Source organism: Salvia hispanica, chromosome 3 (genome assembly GCF_029641045.1).
Source record: "Salvia hispanica isolate PSC_SH4W2 chromosome 3, Shi_PSC_v1, whole genome shotgun sequence".
In the NCBI taxonomy this organism is placed as follows: domain Eukaryota; kingdom Viridiplantae; phylum Streptophyta; class Magnoliopsida; order Lamiales; family Lamiaceae; genus Salvia; species Salvia hispanica.
The window spans coordinates 41618792-41631701 of NC_142694.1; the positions used below are offsets into that span (position 1 = coordinate 41618792).

Here is a 12910-nt window from a genome sequence, read left to right on the forward strand (position 1 = left end):
CTTATTCCATCACATGAACACAAGAGTTCTTTCTCTTTCTCTCTCGTTCTTTTCATTTTCTTTCTTTGTTGCAGTAGAGGGGATGAAATTCGGTCCAATTGTTGATTGGAGCAACAAAGAGAGAAGAAGAAAAGAACGAGAGAGAGAAAGAACTCTTGCGTTCATACGTAAAGAATAACAGAAGATAAGGCAAATAGCAGTTTGGCTAGTTCATGTATTTTGTGAGAAAAGAAATAAGAAAAAAAAGAGAAAAAATTTATCTAAAATAACAAATTTGGCTTATCTCAATCTCATATTCTGAAAAATGTGCGAATTGAATTCAAAATACTGAAAGACCGACCAGTTTATTCAAAAAAACTGAAATCTCTCTTATAAAATAAGTTGAATATAATTATAATTAGATGACATTAATTTTGATGTAGTATAACAGAAGAGTGAGTGTTTTCAATATTATTAGGTGGACATATATGATCAGATTAATGTTGAGATAATGTTAGGTAGAAGTACTCTTGACCCTTAGACTTCAGAATTAATATCGAAACAAATTAAATCGAACCACTCCTACTCACATCCTATAAAAATAATCATATGATAGTATTCGGTTCCTCAAAATTAAATTGACTCGAGGTCGATTTATCATTTGGAGAAAAATTTAAAAGGGCAAAATAGTCATTGTACACTAGCATGGTACAATTTGGGGGCAGAAATTAAATGATTAAATCATTTTCCCCTGAAATCATCGAAATGTCTCCACCGTCGTCTCCACAAAACCAGAGACCCCTCAAACATTTTTTAATTAATTCTCTGCAACTATAAATTAACAACCCCAAATGTTCAAACAACGATTCTCTCTCCTTTCTCTCTCTCTCTCTCTCTCTCTCAATTTGGTTTGACCATCAACGCCACCCTGCCGCCATTGAAACACATACAAAAAAGCTCGAGCTCGCACTTTTCCTCTCCTTCTCTCCGAGACTAAGCAATTCGCCAATTCCACAATTTTCTTCCTGATCTCGTATGTTTATTAAACTAATTTGTAATCCAATCACACACACGCGCACACGAGCGGCGGTGTTGAAGTGAGAGTCGCCTTTTTCCGTAAAAGCGAGCACCTTTTCCTTTCTCTCAAATCGATAAACAGTCTATCCATCTGGAATTTCTGATTGGACGGCTCGGATTCCTCCCTGTCTAATCGTGCAGCTGCGATCGCCTCCCAGCCTTCCACTTACGTGAGTAAGAAGGATACAGTAATGCATAAACATTTGATGCGCTTTCTCTCACCAAATCATTTTTTCGCATCATTAATCACTGCATCTAATCATTTCTGCACGCAATCATTGTTTTCGTTATGCATAATTTTCATATTTTCAGCTAAAAATTGAAGATTCATCTTTCTGTTTCTATTCGTGGAGCTGCTTCTCAATCTCGCCGGACGTGACATTCCGGTTTTTTGGTTGATTTGGCGGTGGTTATTTTTGCAATTTTGATTGAGTTTCAGTAAAAATTTGAGCTTCGAGAGTTTTAGATCGGTGTGCTATATTTGGAGATTTGTTGGTGGTTTTGTGTTTTCCTTTTTTCATTTAACTTGCATGCAGTAAAGTGCTTTACCAAATCAATGTTGGGGATTGTTTGCTTGAGTTTGATAGCGACATCATCAATTTTGATTATTAATAAATAAAATACTATATTTATAAAGGGTACAATAATGATGTTGAAAAGTTGGTTTGTTTTGTACAGATAGACTGTTACTGTACTGTGATCCACGCTTTACTGTTTATGGGTTGCAAATGGAATTTAGGGGCTGTTTTTCATGGCTGTTTAAATTGAGATGATTATTTTTGTTGAAGATTGAGACCAACTCTTTTTTTCTGAGCCTCTGAGTAACTTGCTTGGTTCTCATCTTTTCCAGAGAGACTTGTTCCTTACTGTAGTGTATACTAGATCATTTTTATAGAAACGTTTAATTATAGTTTCATTAGTGGTTATACAGAGACTTATACAAATAAAAGTAGTGGTCAAACTTGATAGATGCAAAGTCTGCAAAGCTAGTTGAGTTGCTTAATGGTTCAAATTTTGAATGATTTGGAAAGAAAGGCTGCAAATCCTAGCGAATGGACTTTGCTGTATGGCTCATTGCATATATTTCATTTGGCATATAAAGGTGCTTTTTTGTGTAGTTCTAGACCACTCAACATTGCACAAATGGTGAGAGGTCTGATTCTAAATTGTAATTTGTGATATAATGTTGAACTTTCAGATTTGGCTGTTGGCATCTTGCTATAGTTTGAATTGACCTGCTCCAGAATGGAATCCGATGTCACCTTTTTATTTAGATAAAAATTGATTGGATTAGTTTTAGTTGTTTAGTGGCTGTCTGATGTGTTAAATTCTTTTCTCTTCTTGAGCATCTTAGCATATGCCATTCAGTGGAAACTTTTGATACCACAGTTTATTCGTGCAATTTCTACGTTCTTCTCTTTGTCAAATTCTAAAGTACTCCAGGGATTGAGCTTGAACACCATAGGCCTCGGACATGTGTGTTGTAACTTTCTTGATTTAGCTTTTTTACATTGAGGTACCGCAAGATACTTAAAAAAGAGAGCAAATCAACAATTCAGGATAGGAATACATGAGGTGGCATAGAACGCCCAGTTCCATTCATCAGTTCATCTCTTGAAAAATATTCTGATACCTTTTCTGTATTAAGGAATATCAAGAGAGTAATTTTTCTTCATGGTTTGTCTATCCTGTGCTGCAGTAGGGGCTCTGAGTACTTGCTATTTGGTATGGAAGTGAACAATCAGAGGAGAGGTAAGCGGAAGGATCTTGTCAGCCATCAAAACGGTGGCATGAGCATATCGGTCATTGAAGATGAGCTTGATCCATGGACCGCGTGGGCTTACAAGCCTCGTACTATTACCCTTTTACTTATTGGCGCATGCTTTCTTGTGTAAGTTAATCATCTCAGTTTGTATTTCGTAATTCTGACTGAACATTGATATAAATAGTGGCATGAAATATCAGAGCCTTCCATATTTTTATTTCTTCATATAAATTGCTTTTGTTTATTAGCTTTTCTAATTCTGAAGTATCAGTATCCTGATCTTGGTATTTGAAAATGCTGTGCAGATGGGTAAGTGGAGCGCTTGACCCTGAAAGTAGCTCGGAAGGAGATTCTATAATGTCTGTGAAAAGGTGTGTTGTACAAAACTTCATTATAGTGCATGCAGGATGTTCCTTTGTTTCTCTTTTCGGGTTCTTAAAAACTTCTTCTTGCTGCTTTGATAGGGGTGTGTGGGCAATGATCGCTGTGTATCTCGCTTATAGCTTGCTACAAGCTCCTTCCACGTGAGTTTTAATGTATATATACTGGAATTTCACGTGTTCTTATTCTGTACTTAGATTCAATATCATGGTGTTAGGTAGATTACTAATAGTTTCTCCATTTTCCAACTGTTTGCTTAACTTTGGGTGGATCCCAAATATTTGTAGCATTTGTACATGGTGCATATTTGTTTATTTGTCTCTGTTTTATTTTATTTCAAACTCTTAAATCTTTTTAAATTTTCTTTCCTTTTTGTCAGAGTGCTAATCCGACCACATCCTGCAATTTGGCGTCTTGTTCATGGAATGGCTGTTATTTACCTTGTTGCTTTAACATTTTTACTGTTCCAGGTCAGTGATTATGCAGCCATTTAGATTTTTTTGCCTATTTTAGCTTGAGATTGTGAATTTTTAGACTAATTTTGGGATTTGACTCAAGCTCACTTCTCATACGAATTATGTATAGCATTTAACAGCTGTTTTAGTAAATTCTGATGAATAAACTTATTCCTTTCCTCCAGAGGCGTGATGACGCCAGGCAATTCATGAAATTCCTGCACCCTGATCTTGGTGTTGGTAAAGACCTGATCCAATTCATGTTTTGATTGTCGGAATATATTTTCGTCACCCTTGTTATTATTCAGCAACAGTATTAATTCTAAGCAATTCCTTTGTGTAGAACTTCCGGAAAGATCATATGGTGTCGACTGCAGAATTTATGTCCCTGAAAATCCAGCAAGCAGGTTTAAGAATGTTTATGTATGTTATCTTTATTCTTCTCAAACAATTCTCTCTCTATTGTGACTTCAACTACTAAATGTGCTCTGAAGCTAGACTCATGTGTTCTATTTGTTTCTAGGACACACTTTTTGACGTATTCGTTGTGGCTCATATCCTTGGGTGGTGGGGAAAAGCTATAATGATTCGCAATCAGCCTCTTTTGTGGGTACTTTCAATTGGGTTTGAGTCACTGGAGGTCATATTTACAATTCTTCCTTTTTTCTACTTATCTTCATCAAGTTGAATGCATGTGCCTCTCTTTTCCCCTAATTTCTGAAGTGATTTAATGGTTTTTTCAGCTAACCTTTCGCCACATGTTGCCAAATTTCAATGAATGCTGGTGGGACAGCATTATTCTTGATATATTAATCTGCAATTGGTTTGGTATGGATCGAGTTTTTCTTTCAATTGCAAGATTATTGTTGTGTCCTTTCTCACTGTTAACACCATAATAGTGGCTGGCCTAACAAATTTCTTCCTACCCCTAAACTTCCATCATGCTCTTTACAAAACCCTCAGATCTTAAATGTTTCATTGTCGACTGTCGAACCTCCGTCATGCCGACTTTTTTTATTTCTAACAGGTATTTGGGCCGGCATGCGTACTGTTCGTTACTTTGATGGCAAAACTTACGAGTGGGTTGGTATAAGCAGGCAGCCAAACATCATTAGCAAAGTAAGTTTGTTTGCAATATGTTCTTGTGAACTTAGTTCCATTTTCTATAATTTGCTATGAGGCATGTTCTATATCACTGTTTTAGTTCTATTAATAATATCTAATCCAGTTCCAGATTTATATACATTATATTATTCATATTTGGCTTAGGCAGTAATGTTTTAGGCCAGAGCAGAATTAGCATCTGCCACTGAAACTCATGCAAAATTTAAGTGGATATTTCTCACTAGCCAAAATGGGCATGCTTGCATCCAGTTAGAGAACTTTCTACTTTCTTTCTCTAGAAAGTAGACGCCCTTGATTTACTTATGGGAACTGTGGCTACAAGAGTAATATAACATATTCGTTTTCTCAGGTGAAAAGAACACTTGGCCAATTTACGCCTGCCATGTGGGATAAAGATGAATGGCATCCTTTTCTTGGTCCAATCCGATTCTTACAAGTTCTCAGTCTTTGCATTGTTTTCTTGACTGTGGAACTCAATACCTTCTTTCTGAAGTTCTGTCTCTGGATTCCTCCCCAAAACCCCCTTATTATATATAGGCTGGTTTTCTGGTGGCTCATCGCAATACCAACAATTCGTGAATATAATAACTACTTACAAGACAGGTAGCTCCTCTTTCTTTGAACATTTTGACTGCATAGAGCAATCTTTTTTGGTTTTTGTCACATTTTTGCCTGATTTCTCTACTTCATAGAAAACCTGCAAAAAAAGTTGGAGCCTTTTGCTGGCTTTCCCTTGCTATCTGCATTATAGAGCTTCTCATCTGTATCAAGTTTGGACATGGTTCGGTTTTCTATTCTAATTGTACTTCACTAGCATTTTCGTTTCGAGTTAAACTTTTCTCTCACTACATGCTATGTAAAACCCTTGCAGGCCTATTTCCTCTTGCCATGCCTACATGGTTGGTTATATTTTGGAGTCTAGTCGGACTTGGACTCTTGATATTCTTGGCTGTGTGGTCATGGCATCTACATCAATCTATGAAGAGAAAGAGGCAATAGGTTAGCTCATTTTCAGTTTCTCGTTGTTCATTGAAGGAAATCTTTATTTTTTCTTCTTTTTTTCTCCTTTCATTAGTCACCCTTGTTGTAAATATACTTCTATAGCTGCAATCGTATTCTCTTCTAGGTTATATCTCTAGGTGATCTTATGTAGATTGTAGACAACCTTAATTCTTTTTACTTCAGGCTCGGCCAAATGTGAAATTTTGTTCACTTAAACGTTCCAATAAAAAAAATTCTCTTGTAAGAATCCATATGCTGTTCGAAAATATTTTAGTTATAATATGAATTTGTGTTTTCTGCTCTATTAAAAGCAGCAGAAAAACAAGTTGTTGTCTAGTAGTCTTTGACGAATCTGGTGTTTCCATCTTAGATAACGCAAAACCTACAGAACCTAAGCAAGCTTGGTATTTGAGTCCCTTTATCAGGACAATTATCAGAATTGTAGGAGTATGTAACTCCTATTCAGTCCTAGTCATATTTCATGAATAGAAACAAATACTTTCTTAGTTTGATATATTCAGATGGTGGGGAGTGATCAATTGCTAACTCGTCATTTAATTGCTAACTACAACTAATTTAAGGCCACATAATTTTAAAAAACGTGTGGTCTACAATTTGCCACGTGTAATTTTCATTTTTATTAATTAAATCGAAAAAAATTTAAAAAAACGCCAAATTAGGGTTTTGGATGAAAATGTCAATATAGTGTTTCGAAAATATCAACAAAATGCTTTGAGAATGTCAAAACAAATTTAGGATTGACATTGTATATGCTTTATATTGACATATTATCTTAGCTGTATTGACATTAGCCTGTGTACGAAAAATACGAAAATTCTAGATTTTTTTTTTCAAATTTTGACGTCGGAACATATGCATGTAGTATATCGTTGGAATCCTTATAAAATTATCTTTAATTTGATATATGTTATATGAATTTAAAGTTTTGAGATTTCTTTTAAAAGTTAGTTATAACTAACTTGACATTAATACCCCTATTGATTTTTATTGGAATTAATCGTATAGCCTTATTGACGTTTTTTGTTGATCGTATTGACATTTTGTGGTTAATGATCTAAGCCTTTAATTTGAATATCTAATGGCTATTATTGAATTGTAGTTAACAATTAAGCATTGAGTTAGCAATATAACACTCCCCTTCGGATGGTTACATTTACCAACTTTTCTAACACTTTTGCTTCGTTTTCTCCCCTCGTTCTCATCAAACTTTCGTTCTGTACTCGTGATGTTCTCGTATCATTGTACTACTCTGTTCTTCATGCCTTTACTAGTGAGTAGACATGCATGTGCTAATTTTTTTTATTATGATATTTGATAGTGATCATCAATACAGCAATGAATTACTAATTATCTGTGATCCTTCCTGTACAATTATCTTACAAACACACACACACACACACACACGCACACCTACTATTCAAAAATATTTGCTTATAATAGTTTCATGATTCTTGAGCTGTGTCTGCTTCGCTGCTTGCCCCCAGAAAACACGAGTCTCAGCACTGGCACACTACAACTTATTTGCACACAGTTTTCGTTCCGATTTTCCTCACCAGGTGGGAATACGACACGTTTTAGGTTTATGCTTCTTGACATATATTGACTCATGATCCTGGTGATGGTACTGTATTTTCTTTAAAAACAACTGTTATGATTTCTCATGAAGGGAAGAGTTTAGCACCGTGTTTCTTCTCCCTCCATGTTGTCCTCCCCCTTATGATTTCTTCATTTTTGCTCTCCCCCTTTGTCTGAAGCAGATGAGTGTAACTGAGTAGCTTTTGGTTTATGGCTCCTAACAATCCATTTCCTTGAAGGATTTGTGAGGAAACTGTGTGCCCGTTGAGACCGATGTTCTCGTTGAATTGAGGCTCACACAAAGACTGAACCACATCCGAACTCCCACATTCTTTTCTGTATTCTAGGATTATGTCTGAAAGCTGATGCTTCTCCAAGAACTCATCTGGGATTGTCTGATCAAATTGAAAGAGTTAAGAGTTTTATGAGGATTGTAACCGGGCATAACTAGAGCGAGCTTGCACGTTTTTCGAGCTTTACCTCGAGCATCCATCGGAGGTACTTGACGTTGTTAACATGCTGGTTCATGTCCAGATCACTTCTCTTTGGCTGCAGGAAAGAACATGAGTTCAGTTGCTACACTTGTTTGTTAAGGTGTAAAGTTGAAAGATACCTTCAAGTTTGAGCGCACGTAGCGTGCTTTGTCGTCAAGTTTCTCGATCTTTTCTGGGCTCTCTTCCTCTATGGTGTACTTCTCGATGAACCATGGCGCGATCTCGTCCCTCACCTCATCCGGCATCTTCGAAAGACGCCTCGTCTCCTTGTTCATCATCACCCACGTACTGTTGTTCCACCACACATCATATATTAGTATTCATCGAAACAGATCGATACAGACGCCTTGTCTGCTCATTCATCATACCTTGTTGCTCGTACGAATACGATGCCGGTGGCTTGGCTTCTCAGAAGCCAATCTCTCCTCATCCCGTTCTTCCCCGATGCTCCAACCCATGTGTCAATCTCCATCACCTCTCCCCTGTTTTACGCACACACACTCTATCATCACTGACTGTCTGATGGAATGACGATCTCATGACTGTAACCTAGAGAACTACTAGAGTGACGATTTCATGACTGGAATCGAGATCGAGAGATTACCAGATTGGGAAATGATCAACTTGAACTTGCATTCTTGAAACAACCCAAATGAGGTTATTCCTCATCATTCCATGAGTAGCTCCAAATCCATCGCTCAACAGTCCTGACATCCACACATGATTCAGCGCCGTTTCCTACACCAAAAACATAAGCATTCAGACACATCTCCTCTTTCCTCAAAAACATCGAAAAAGACATAGGAATCTCCAAAAAAACCCAACCATCACAATCACAATCACCTGAAGCAAGTTCAAAAGGCTCTCAATGGTGGCAGTTTTATCTGCCCCAACTTCATAAGATCGAATCACCACCGTCTGCCTGTACCCAAATCCCTCATCCACGATCTCGCCATGCCTATACGGATCCACCATCTGTTTCCTCCTCGGAATATTCTGCCGGAGATGCTCCTCCAACACATCCTCATCCACTCCACCGGTACAAGGCATAGGCATCGCATGATCCTGCCTCAACAACCCCATCTTCGCGGCCGCAAGGCTCTTGCTCCCGTTCACCTTCATGCAGTTGAGCTTCTGCTTGCTCGGCTCTCTGCCTCCGCCTATGTAGACGGCGGTTACGGTCATAATTACATGCCGCAGAACACAAGCCATTTGTTCTGTTTTGCTACAAACAGTGGAAAATGTTGTGGAAAATTTAGTTTCCTTGTTTAGTATGATGGTTATATATGTTGTTGGGCGGATAAGCCTAAAAAATTTAATTATTTTATTAATTAAATACAAAGGAAACGAGAAATAGAGCTTTGTTCTATAATATGGTTGTTTTCGAAGGTGTTTATGTGTCAGTTGATTTATGTTTTTTTGTGGAGCTTTGGCGTCTGTACTTAGCACTAATCGTCAGTGTTGAAATGGACATTCCAATATTCGATTTAATTAATCATTTGCTCTCTCTCTGTTTCTCCTCTAACTTTAGTCATAGAATTCCATCATATGTGTTTTTTCTTTATAAACAAAATGTGTTGTGTTTTTATTAAGCGAAATTTCCATTGATGTTCTTAATGGCCATATATAATTGTGAATATTTGAGGTTAATAGAAAAAAATGATTGTTGGAACTTGGAATCATGTGTGATTATGTTATATTTTTGGAAACCTACTCGAGTTAAATTTCTCAGAACCATCAGTCAATGCTGAATTTTTACTACTATTGTGGCAATATTTGGTGATGTGGATAGCTGTTATTCTAAGGTTAAAGATACTATTGGGCAAGATAAATTATGGAATCCACCAAGTTTACATTTAAAAATGATTCAGATTCCATAGTAATTTCCTTCAACTTTTTGACATTTTCTTGTTCTTCACTCTGACTAATTCCATTAAACCTCCTATTTTCATTTTTCAACAACCACAACACTCATCTAGAAGTTCCTACTCAATTAGTGTACAATTTTAGTCTTTAAGTAGCGAGGTATAGAGTTCAAACCCCACTGTTTTTCTTCCCCGAGGTAAAACATGAGCCGATTATGAGGGCGGGGGTGAGAATTTTGCTATATTTGACATTTATTTGAGAAGAATGTGTGATTTAACCTTACGAATTGGGGATTTTAGTGTATAAATTGAAGAGAATTACACTCAGATTTCATGAGTTATAACACAAGCTATAACTATTTGAAAGACTTGCAAAAATCTTGAATTTTGGTCAAATTATGGTTCGCCCGACAACTTTGAAAACCGAGTATAAAAACCATGAATTCACAGTACATTTTTGCTCAACTTTCCTATGGTCAAATATGTAGTTTTCTATTAGTAATTGATGGCGTGATTGAGTTATGAGTCGGAGTATGTGCTTTGTGAAAATGGGTAAAATTCGCAGCTGATCTCGTCCATATAAAATTTTTCAGATAACAAATCAAATACAAACTGAAATTAGAGATGTGGGAAGATTGAGAAAATGTTAAAATTCATGATTTTTACAACCAATTTTTAAAGTTACGAGACTAATCAGATCTTGAACAAAATTTATGATTTTTTTAATTTGTTTTTTTATAATAATTATTTTTTTAAAAGTGAAAATAATACTATATACTATATCATTGCTTTTTATTTAATGAAAAGCCCAATAGTCAGCCCATTAATGTATTTTATCGATTTTATTAAACAAAGCATATTGAATCCGGATCCGTGTTAATTGACCCATTTTATCGGCCCATTAAAGCTCTGGATTTCATTTGTCGTAAAAAATCACTCAATAAACCCTCAAAATGGAAATTAGCAGCGACGAATTCTACACATAGTGAGTGTGTTTGTGCGCGTATTGGAGATGGGGAAAGCAGCTAGGGAGCAGCTGAATCGAGTTCTGAGTGAGCATCTCAGTACCGTACACGAAACATTACAGGCAATTCATCAATTTTCCTTGGATATTTCGTTGAGAATTTTTCAATTTTGATCGAGCGATGTGGTTTTTCCTTGGATCTTCTGTTAATAGATGCATTATGCAGGTATTGGATCAAACGCCGGCCTCTTCTCTTGAGAAAGTGAGCTGGAAAGAGGTCATTCAGATTGGTGAACAAGTCTCCAAACAAGCTACTATGGGTACTCTGTTTCTTTTATGTTGTTTTGTTTGTTCTGCTTAAACCTAATTTTGGATTTATAATTGGAAGATATTTAGGTTTATGTATGCTGCAATTGTATATTTACTTGAATGGAGGATAATATATTGCTCAAATAGGAAGTTTGGTGTTTAATTATATGTAACTAGATAGAATTTCTGAAGTGATTGCCTTAGCTAAGAATCTGTTACTTTCTGCTTGATTTGCAACATCTTTTGACGTTTGATTCTATGTAATTAGCTCAATTTTCTTCGAAGATTACCTTAACTATCCGTTTCCTTCTGCCTTATTCGGAACATCGTTTGACCTCTATGTAAAGCTATATTTCAAGCTATGCATCTTTTACTTTAGTTGTTTGTGAAGAGTTGATAGCTTGGTTGCATCCGTCGGCAATATTTATTCACACGAGTGTGCGAATCGCAATACTAATTATCTGCATTTATATTGCTTTATGTGTAGTTGGAATGCTGTATACTGGAGAAACTCCTGAAATTAAAGCCCTTGAAGAAAATATGACATCATACTTCAATACTCTACAAGGTTTCCTGTTGCTCTCCCATGGAAGTTCAGTCGGTGCTGGTCCCACTCTCTTGTCGTGCATTCATGGTTCTGTAAAGCAAGTCGTTGACAGCAGTTTCATGCTTTTACAGGGAGCTGTGTCCTCCTATGGTACTCCCCCCCCCCTCTCTCTCTCTCACACACACACATATTGAGTTAACTCTTGATTCTATAAGAAATGATGCTTTTGTATTATAGACTTATAGTATGATCTCTTCTCAAGTTAACACAAGAATATACCCATTATTCTAGAGATCAAGAATTCTAAGTAACCTATAAAAGTTGTCTTTTACAAAAAATGCACAGTTTTCCCATGCACGAAAGTTGAATCTTCATGATGGTTTCTAGTACTTGTCTTGGTTGCATTGATTAAAATCGTGATGTGGTATTTCTTGAACGAATTTGCAGGGTCATCATCAAATAAAACCCAGAAACTCGCGATCCCACAGCTCGTAGGTACAGTATGGAATGCTTGCTCTGCCCTAAAGAAGACTCCAGCCACAAACGTCACAGCTATTGGACGAGCAATGACACAAGCCACAGTTTCAATGAAGGATGTGCTTCGTGAGATGAAGGAACTGAAGCTAGCTTCCCCTGATTCAGCAGACGAAGCTTCTGCTCACGACTCTACAAAGGGCAAAGAAAAATCCATCTCTGATGCCGATGATGATGATTCCTTTGACGGAGAGTTGGGCAACGACTTGTCTCCTGAAGAAATGAAAATCGTGCAGTTAACAACCAGCATCGTGTCTGAAACTCTTGCGGTAGTTAAGGAGCTAATTCGGTCCATCACTGGATTGCTTCAGCGGGAAAGTGCAGGTGGTGATGCCATCTCAGTAGATTCTCTGGAGAAACTGCTGAAGCTATGCCGTGAAACCGGAATACAGATTGATGAGCTCGGAGCATGCCTTTACCCACCTCAAGAAATCTCCGTGATCAAGGTGGCTCTGGAGAAGATCTCGAGCTTCAGCGATGAATCGGAGACTGAGCTTCGGAATCTTAAGGGCTTCACAGAAGATTTTGGCAAAGCTTGCACCGGTTTGAGAAGCTCGTTAAGACAATTGGAAAACGAACTAGGTTGCTCTAAAGTAGGTGATATTGTCCCAAAATTGGAAAATCTTGCTGTGAGCAGTTGATCAAATCGATTACATGATCAAACTACCTCAAAATTATCATGAATTAGTCTTATATTATTCTCTCTGTCAAAGCTATTGAAGAAAAGCATCTGTAGATTTCTAAAATTTCATTAATTTTGCATATCGAGCTTTAAAATATGTTTGAGAATTACAACTCATTGATTTGTTCTGATTAG

At 36.9% G+C, this 12910-nt stretch overlaps 3 protein-coding genes across 5 annotated transcripts; 2 read left to right on the forward strand and 1 right to left on the reverse strand.

The window, feature by feature from the left end:
* Positions 1-736: 736 nt before the first annotated feature.
* On the forward strand, positions 737-6031 carry LOC125215583 (CDP-diacylglycerol--serine O-phosphatidyltransferase 1-like). Of its 3 annotated transcripts, none has more exons than XM_048117041.2 (13): positions 737-1230; positions 2756-2947; positions 3127-3192; positions 3286-3345; positions 3582-3672; positions 3843-3897; positions 4001-4080; positions 4181-4297; positions 4401-4485; positions 4685-4776; positions 5132-5385; positions 5475-5563; positions 5654-6031. In XM_048117041.2, exons 2-13 carry the CDS (start codon positions 2784-2786, stop codon positions 5779-5781), a joined length of 1281 nt encoding a protein of 426 aa, XP_047972998.1. In that variant the 5' UTR covers positions 737-1230; positions 2756-2783; the 3' UTR covers positions 5782-6031. The 3 variants fall into 3 exon arrangements, with proteins under 3 accessions (XP_047972998.1, XP_047972997.1, XP_047972994.1); XM_048117040.2 differs by having other exon boundaries at positions 737-1226; XM_048117037.2 differs by lacking the exon at positions 737-1230 and adding an exon at positions 1268-2631.
* A 1149-nt stretch (positions 6032-7180) lies between these two features.
* Positions 7181-9112, reverse strand: LOC125215586 (palmitoyl-acyl carrier protein thioesterase, chloroplastic-like). Its single transcript, XM_048117046.2, has 6 exons — positions 8718-9112; positions 8479-8612; positions 8243-8356; positions 7994-8162; positions 7861-7929; positions 7181-7775 (listed from the first exon to the last, which is right to left on the reverse strand). The coding sequence occupies exons 1-6, from the start codon at positions 9084-9086 to the stop codon at positions 7464-7466; spliced, it is 1167 nt and encodes a 388-aa protein (XP_047973003.1). The 5' UTR covers positions 9087-9112; the 3' UTR covers positions 7181-7463.
* A 1559-nt stretch (positions 9113-10671) lies between these two features.
* Positions 10672-12791, forward strand: LOC125215584 (uncharacterized). The gene is made up of 4 exons (XM_048117044.2): positions 10672-10826; positions 10930-11023; positions 11500-11709; positions 12007-12791. Exons 1-4 carry the CDS (start codon positions 10752-10754, stop codon positions 12732-12734), a joined length of 1107 nt encoding a protein of 368 aa, XP_047973001.1. The 5' UTR covers positions 10672-10751; the 3' UTR covers positions 12735-12791.
* Positions 12792-12910: the final 119 nt, after the last annotated feature.